This window comes from Chrysochloris asiatica, unplaced genomic scaffold, assembly GCF_000296735.1.
Source record: "Chrysochloris asiatica unplaced genomic scaffold, ChrAsi1.0 scaffold00042, whole genome shotgun sequence".
Lineage (NCBI taxonomy): Eukaryota > Metazoa > Chordata > Mammalia > Afrosoricida > Chrysochloridae > Chrysochloris > Chrysochloris asiatica.
This window is the reverse complement of record NW_006408560.1, coordinates 17178429-17187174: the sequence shown is the minus strand read 5'-3', so window position 1 is coordinate 17187174 and position 8746 is coordinate 17178429. Positions and strand designations below refer to the sequence as shown.

General features: G+C 39.8%; 1 protein-coding gene across 1 annotated transcript in view; it reads left to right on the top strand.

Moving 5' to 3' along the window:
* Positions 1 to 8746, top strand: part of CD5L (CD5 molecule-like) — a 20168-nt gene that overhangs the window by 10802 nt on the left and 620 nt on the right. The window contains exon 4 of the mRNA XM_006861742.1: positions 4097 to 4417. Within this exon, the coding sequence (XP_006861804.1) occupies positions 4097 to 4417 (321 nt within the window). The remainder of the gene's footprint in view (positions 1 to 4096; positions 4418 to 8746) is intronic.

Below are 8746 nucleotides of genomic sequence, written 5' to 3'. Positions count from 1 at the left end.
AACCATTTCAAGAGGCAGCATATTATCAAGAGCCAATGATACTGAAGGAAGAAGTCCAAGGTGCATTGAAGGAATTGGTAAAGAACAAGGCACCAAGAATTGATAGAATAAAAATTGAAATATTTCAAGACAGTGAGGTGGCACAGGAGGCACTCACTCATCTCTGCCAAGAAATTTGGGAGACAATTTGGGCTGACTGATTGGAAGAGATCCATTCCAAAGAGAGGTGACCCAATGGAATGCGAAAATCATTGGACAATATCTTTGATATCCCATGTGAGTAAAATTTTACTAAAGGTAATATAGAAATGGCTGCAAGCATACACGGACAGAGAACTTCTAGAGGTTCAAGCCATATTCAGAAGAGGCCGTGGAACAAGGGATATCATTGTTGATGCCTGATGGATCTTGGCTGAAAGCAGAGAATATCAGAAAGACGTCTACCTGTGTTTTATTGACTATGCAAAGGCTTTCGATTGTGTGGATCATGATAAACTATGGACAACATTGTGAAGTATGAGTATTCCGGAACACTTAATTTTGCTCATGAGGAATCTGTACCTGGACCATGAGGCAGTTGTTTGAACAGAACATGGGAACACTGAAGGGTTTAAAATTAAGAAAGGTGTGCAATAGGCTTGCATTCTTTCACCATACTTATTCAACCTGTATGCTGAGCAAATAATCTGAGAAGCTGGGTTGTATGAAGAAAAACATGGCATCAGGATTGGAGAAAGACTCATTAACAACCTGTGATATGCAGATGATGCAACCTTACTTGCTGAAAGTGAAGAAGATTTAAAATATTTACTGATGAAGATCAAAGAACACAGCCTTCAGTGTGGATTGCATTTCAATGTAAAGAAAACAAAATTCCTCACCACTGGACCAATAAACAACATTCTTATCAATGGAGAAAAGATTGAAGTTTTCAAGGACTTTATTCTTCTTGGATCAACACTCATGGAAGCAGCAATCAAGAACTCAAACAACGTATTGTATTAGGCAAATCTGCTGCACAAGAACGTTTCAAAGTGTTGAAGAGCAAAGACTAAGGTGCACCTGACCTGAGCCGTGGTATTTTCAATAACCTCATATGCATGGGAAATCTGGACAGTGAATAAGGAAGACCATAGAAGAATTGATGCTTTTGAGTTATGGTGTTGGAGGAGAATATTGAAAGTGCCTTGGTCCGCCAAGGGAACCAACATATTGGTGTTGGATGAAATACAGCCAGAGTGCTCCTTGGAGGCAGGATGGCCAAAATTTGCATCTCAGACTTCAAACATATTGTCAGGAGGGATCAGTCACTGGAGAAAGATATCATGTTTGATAAGGTGGAGGGTCAGAGAAAAAGAGGAAGACCCTCAGTGAGATGGATTGGCAAAGTGGCAGCATCAATGGGCTCAAGTGTGGCAACAATAGTGAGGTTGGGCCAGGATCGGGCAGTGCTTTGGTCTGCTGTGCATAAGCTCCCTATGAGTTGGTACCAACTCGATGGCACCTAACAATAACAACAATACTTACATTAGAATCCTGGTGTTGTGCTGTAGGATAAGCACTGGACTGCAAGGTCAGCTGGAATCACAAAGTTTGTTGTTCAAACTCACCAGCTACTCCTTTGAAACTCTATACAGGATTGCTATGAGTTAGAACTGACTCGATGGCACTTAACAACAACAAAATACATGCTTTTGTACATAAAAATCAAGCAATATCAAGCCGTATATTAATATCAACTCTTATTAAATTATTGGAGTCTTGGTATGGTTCTGTGTGATAAGCACTGGACTGCCTACTGCAGGGTCAGCTGTTCAAACCCACCAGTGGCTCCTTGGAGACTCTATAAAGTGTTGCAATGAGTCAAAACTGACTCAACAGCTCTTAACAACAAGAAAACTTGTTATATTGGTTCCCTTGTGGTGCAGTGGTTAAAACATTCATTTACAAATCTAAAAGTTAGTGTGGTTTGAACCCACAAGGTTGGTATAATTATATTAAGTGTGTTATAAGCTTTCTGAGTTTTATTTCTCAATTCTCTGTAGCACATTTATTTCCTGCTGGCTAGGTTTCTCTTTTCTACCCGGCAAGTGTTTGAATTGCACTTTACTGATCAAATTGTGTATTTAAAAACTGAGAAGTATCTTTACCCCATGAAAGATTCCATTATAACAATGGCTCAGAGAGTTAAAAAAAATCCTTGTTCTAGACTCTGCATCTTGTTGAAAAGGAAAATCAGACTTCACCAACAGCTAGTGACCAACAGAATACCTTTTGTAGCACGTATGTTGGAATTTTGATGTGTGCTTTACAACCAAAGAGATTGTTGCTATTGTTAGGTGCCACCAAGTCAGTTCTGACTCATAACAACCTTCTGCGCTATAGAACAATATGTTGCTAGGTCTTGGATCACCCTTATAATCATTGCTATATTTGAGTTCATTGCTGCAGCCACTGTATCAATCCATCTCATTGAGGGTATACCTTTTATTTTTTGGCTGATCCTCTGATCCTCTTCTCTACTAAGCATGAAGTCCTTCTCCAAGGACACCAAACAGATAGGGGCTAGCAATACAAAGCATTACATAAACATAAAATAAAAACATATAAAAATCTGATCTGAAGTTCTTTCAAATTTCCTGGTGGCTTAGATTATCTGTCTGGAGCTCTATCAAATCATGAGTCCACACAGAATTATTTCTTAAGAGCTGATCTTAAATTTCTGTTTTGATTATATTTTTCCTCAAATATTTGAAGTATTAACTGCCAAAGTGTTAGATGCAAGAGAGGAAGCACTATAGTAGGAACCAAAGGGACATCTAAAAATTCTGCTTTAGAATCAAGTAATATTTTGTCATGAGTAGGGGACCACATACTGAGATCTTAACATTAGACTTGTGGAGACAGAAGAATTAGGCAGTATTAGGGAGAATGGGACGTCCTTAGGTAATTCACTTAGCTGCTAAATGAAAGTTTAGTGTGTTCAAGTCCACTGAGAGGCACCTTGGAAGAAAGACCTGGTGATTAATCAGATTTTGAAAATCTTGTAGAGCACAGTTCTGCTCTGACACATATGGAGTTGTCATGAATTAGAATAAACTTGATGGCAACTGGTTACTAGCTAGAAAGGATGAACCTTGAGTTGAGAAGTTAATTCTGTTTTAGTACTTCCTCTCCTTTTCCAAGAGACTGGCAACAATCCAACTTACAGGTTCAGGAAGATATAGATAAACTGTGACTGACCAGGCTGACCTCAAAAGAGGGTATGACCATGATATCAGGAGTCTCTGAACAATATCGATACTAATTCTTAGGCCAGTTTCAGAGTCATGTCTCCTAGATGCCCATCCTGGTTGATCCCAGTCCTTAAAAGGTTCTGAGAAATCCAGTCTCTATGTTGAGAGGAGAGGCAGGGACTCATCAAGGATGAGAAAATAAACCCAGAACATGAGCAAAACACCAGGCAAGTGGTCTGAATGTATACTGTAGATTCTGGAGAGATTATTTTTAGAAGGATGTTCATGTATCTCAGAAACCCACTCAAGAGCCTATGAACTGCAGAATTTTGTCAGTCAACTATTTTTCAAACTCTACTTGGTGATGTGTATGGATGGGGTTTACATTATGTAGCCAGTTTTGGTTTCAATGACTCACGCTGGCAGAACTGAAGTGGTGGTGATGAATAGCCCACATCTTCAACTGGGCATAGCTTCAACTGGGTTAGGAGGAATAGAAAGGCTGAATCAGTTGTTCTATGCTGTCTCTGTTTTGACCTTTTTTTGAGTTTTCTTAAAAGTTATCAGAAAATTAATTAAATGTGGATAAAGCAAACCATTTCACACACCTGTTAAGTTCTTCAATTTTTAAAACTGATAGAAAATCATTTGCAAATGGAGAGATTTTATTTAAGGAAAATAAGACCTGGGACACATGAGCTGGAACCTGGTGCAGACCCAGAGAAGGGACTGCAATCACAGAGAGTTTCATATGTGACGTGTTTTGAATGAAGATGTAGATGAACTCTCTCGCTCTCTTTCTTTCTCTCTTTCCATTCCCTGCCTCTCTCCAACTTCTGAATTTCTCCTCTAACCCACAGATCCTTTTGAACTGAAGCTGGAAGGAGGGGACAGCCACTGCTCTGGGAGACTGGTGGTGTTGCACAAGGGTGTATGGGGCTCTGTCTGTGATGATGGCTGGGGTAAAAAGGAGAACCAGGTGGTATGCAAGCAACTGGGTTGTGGAAATCCCCTTTCTCCACCCCTCAATGCTAAGAAGCACTTTGGCTCAGGGGTTGGTCAAATCTGGCTAGATGATGTTCGTTGCTCAGGAAGAGAGAAGTCCCTGGAACAGTGTCGACACAGGTTCTGGGGGTATCATGACTGTACCCACAAGGAAGATGTAGCTGTGATCTGCTTAGGTAAGTCCTGCACGTAGAGTTCATGAGGATTGACATGGTGGGGGCTGGGAGTGAAGAATCTTAAGACATGCCTATGGCAGAGTCTTATCATAGGTAGGAATACCCATCCTGAATTGTAGACCTCTTATGGGAAGTGAAAGAAGATCCTGTCCTAACTTGGGCCAGGATATGCAAGTGCAGCCCTTGGGTGGCTGACTCAAGATAATCACTGGTTAAAAGCTCAGTTTTATAATCAGGATGGAAGCTTACTATACAGGGCTACTTGGCTCTGGATCTAGGTAAGACCTGATAGTTGATCAAAGAATGTGAACAGAAGTTTATTTCTTAGAAATGAGGGATTTGGTGACATAAGACTAAGGTTTGGGCCCTGCTGCAGCTACCTTGAAGTTATGTGAGCTTAGTCATTTAACTGCCCTTTTACCTCATTTACTTCCATGAGTTTTATGATTGTGAAGTATAAAAATGGGGTAATGTGTAAATATTGTTTATGACTCACATAAGAATTTGTAAGTCCCACCCATACTGTATCAGATTATGACTTGGTCCCATAGCAGTGTGGAATATGTGCATGGGTTAGGTCTTGGGAGGGTTACCATTTTTTACCCTTAGTCTATTAGAGTTTGAATGAAACAATGCCTTCATGACCTGTTGCCACTCTTACTGTTTATTCTTCTCTTTACAGAAACAGTAGCCTGGCCTACTTGATGCTTCATCTGGCTCCCACTGTCCCCGGAATGACCATCCTTGTCTCATGGGTGCTGGGCCAGCAAACTATAGAGCATGATCCCCCATCACCTCAGCAGGAGTCTGAAAATTGTGCTTAAGCTTTGCCCTCAGAGCCTAGAACCCCCATCCTTGTTTAGAGATATGAGGTATGATGGAAGAAATGAAAAACTCTTGCTGGGAAATATATGTTTTCACTTGTCCTCTCCTCATCACTGAATCACTGGCATTGCTATTAGCCTTTCCTGCCTCTTTTCAACTTGTGTGGAGCCCTGAGGCCTGTCATTTTGATTAGTTGTATAGGCCATCAATAAGGCAAGATTTGTGCCTCTAAGCAAGATGAAAAGAAAGAAACAACGAAAAGAACATTTAAAATGAAATGTGGGTAGACAACTTCAGAGAAGTTGATGGAAAACTTAGAATCATCGTACACTCTCTTATCCAATTTTGTGTGATCACAATTAATACTTCCCTACTCTCGTATTCTTTGGTGAGAGTAGAACATTCTTTCATGGGCAGAGTCTCCTAATCCAAGACCTGATCTATTTCATGACACTTGCAAAAAAATGTGGATCCCCTGCATGCTCTGATAATACTTTTCCTGTTCATCTTTATACTACCTGCCAACATAGTTTGGCTTTTAAAAGGGGAATCTTACTAATACAATAAATTTATCTAAGGAGAAAAATACTGGTTATGGAGTGACCATTCAGAGAAAGGCAAGAAAAAGACAGAAGGAGGTTGGAACTTTTAGAGTTATATCTCATGCCAATCAGAAAATATAGTTTTCATTTTATTAATTGAGGCTTTGGCACCTGATGACTTGAGGCAAAACATGATGATACTAAGGTGATAATCAAGACTTGATTATAAAAATAGACAATCTTAGACTCTGTGGCTAAGCTTAGTACTTGTAATATGCTTACATTTACACTGTGTAATAAATGAAATACACAGTTGTCTGTCTGTGTGATATACTCTTTATGCCATGGGGAAGCAGATGAGTCAGTGATGGCCTTTTGGGCAGGACTAGATAGAAGAGAATCCGCAGATACAATCATATATGCATTAGAACTCTCTCCACTGGTTATGGAATTATTTCCTTGTTAATTACCTGCTCCAGCCTATGAATCTGAAGTTCAAATCTGCATTTCCTGCCCTTCAGACTGACATATGCCTAATAATCTAAATCTGATGTCATATCTTTCTAACTCTGCATATTTTTCTTCTAACCAATAACTATATTTCTAATCCAAATCTATACTAGTCCCTGGATCCTGACTTTGGTTAATTTGGTCAGAGCAGTTCAGCTGTAAAGGCAAGATCACTAGTGGGAGAAAGAGTGTAGGGGTAAAAAAGAAGATGCGAGGAGGCAGGGTGTACCACTTGCTGGAAGTTAGGAGACCAGTGTTCTCAAGGTACTGGATCCTTATTTCTAGTTATAGTCATCAGTCCTAGAATATTTATTATTTCAGTAGGGGATCCAACAATACTGAACAGAGAAAGATATTTTCTGATGTTGTAATACTATGTTGTTGTTGCTGTTGTTGTTAAGTGCCATAATGATTGAATGATGGGGTCCTCTGAAAAAGGAGTCCCCAAAAAGGGGCATAAAACTGATAACATTTGGTGATGATGATTTGGCCATTCATTAGGTTCATGATGTTCCTTCCATTTTTGTTCTGCATTAATCAGATAAGAAATGAGACAGACAGCTGGCAGAGGGAGCTAGAATCATGCTATGGGATCTCATGGCTACTAGTGACTCTGGACTGTGTTTCTGTCACTTAAGTGACTATCTCAATATAGATGTTCAACAAACTTGTGTTGAATGAATATTTAAGAACTAGCCTGGAAATAGGCAGAGAAATCTAGCTTCATAGAAGGGCAAAAATACCTTGATAGTTTGGGATCTACCCAGTCTACTAGCAGTTCTCAAAGCTCTTCCTTGTTTTGCCTTCAGATTTGTGATGTTTTTCTCTCCACTCATGGTACATGGACTTTAAAGCCATGCTTGAACTGCCTTGATGGAGTCACTGAAAAGCCCCTTTCTCCTTAATAGAGCAGAACAGGGTTGACATTTCACAGGGGGAACTTTGATTTCCCTTAATTTCTCCATTAAAATTCCTTTTCTAAAATTTCAAATCAGTAAGATCCCTTAGTTATGTAAGAGCACAGGATATCTGCCCACTGAAATCAAGACCTGACAGTACCCTAAATAACGGTATTAAATCCAATTGCGATAGAATTAACTTCAACTCACAGTGACCTTGTGTATGTCAGAGAAGAAGTGAGTTTCTGGAAGTAGACCAGCAGATCTTTATTCTGGGTGGACTTGGACCTCCAACCCTTCAGTTTGTAACTGAGTGCATTAACTATTTGCATTTATCAAGGACTCCAATAGATAGTATTAGCAGATGTGATGAGAATTTGCCAACACAGGAGAGGGTGTTGGAAAATTGAGAGACTGAAACACAAAATTGACACTGGTCTCTTAGCACTGACCAGAGAAAAGGGTTTGACTATCTTGCCTTGATGTCCAAATTGGAAGTGAATATAATATGATATCATAGCCTGAAGAGATTAGCATAGACACAGAGACTGCCAGGGCTCTTCTTCCTCCTGGTTGTTGTTGTTAAATGTTGTTGAGTCATTTCCAGCCCATAGCAGCCCTATATAGGGTGGCTGAGGAGCAGCTGGTGGATTTGAACTACTGATCTTGTGGTTGAAAGTCCAGGCTGATCCATAATTCTCAGTTACCACTAATGGAGTCTGAATGTAAATTGTTCATAATACCTTCTCTTCAAGATGGTTAACAGTAGCTTGACTTTTCCATGCTCTTACTCTCTCCACTACTGGTTGGCTAGGGAAAGACACCAGGGACATATGTAAAGGCAGAGCCAGAAGATGGAAAGAGCCAGAATCTCCCACCCATACTCTGTTGGTTGTGACATAAGACAAATTGATGAAGATGATTCTGAAAGCTGTGAGACGATCCTGATCTCATGACTTGCTCATGGTACAGGAACTCAGACCCAGAATGCTCTTCAGAAATCCTTGAAAAACCAGAAAAATGTCATTTTTACTGTCCCCATCACCCACATATCTTCCTCTTAGTACTTATTTTTTTTCTATTATGAGGCATAGGCGTTACATCTTATGAGGACTTTATGCATTTATGGGGAAGGTCTATCCAATGTCCCAGATTCAGTTGTTTGCAATGAATTAGCTGCTTGAAGGGTTAGCATGTGCCTTATTTCTGAGGGCCATGGTCTAGGACAGCTCTGTCAAATAGACATAAATATGACCACATTTACAATACATTTTTTTTTCTAGTAGCCATGTTGTAAAAAACAAAACAAAACAAAACAAAAAAACCCCCATAACAACATATTATGTTTAATTCAACTATCAACAACAACAACATCCCAAATATATGCATTTAATGTGTAATCGATGAAATATTTTATATTTGTTGTACAACATATATTTTCAACACATCTCAATTTGGACTAAGGAGCTCTGGTAGCGTAGTGGTTACGAATCGGGCTGCGAACCTTAAGGTCAGCGGTTCGAAACTACCAGCTGCTCCGCGGGAGAAAGATG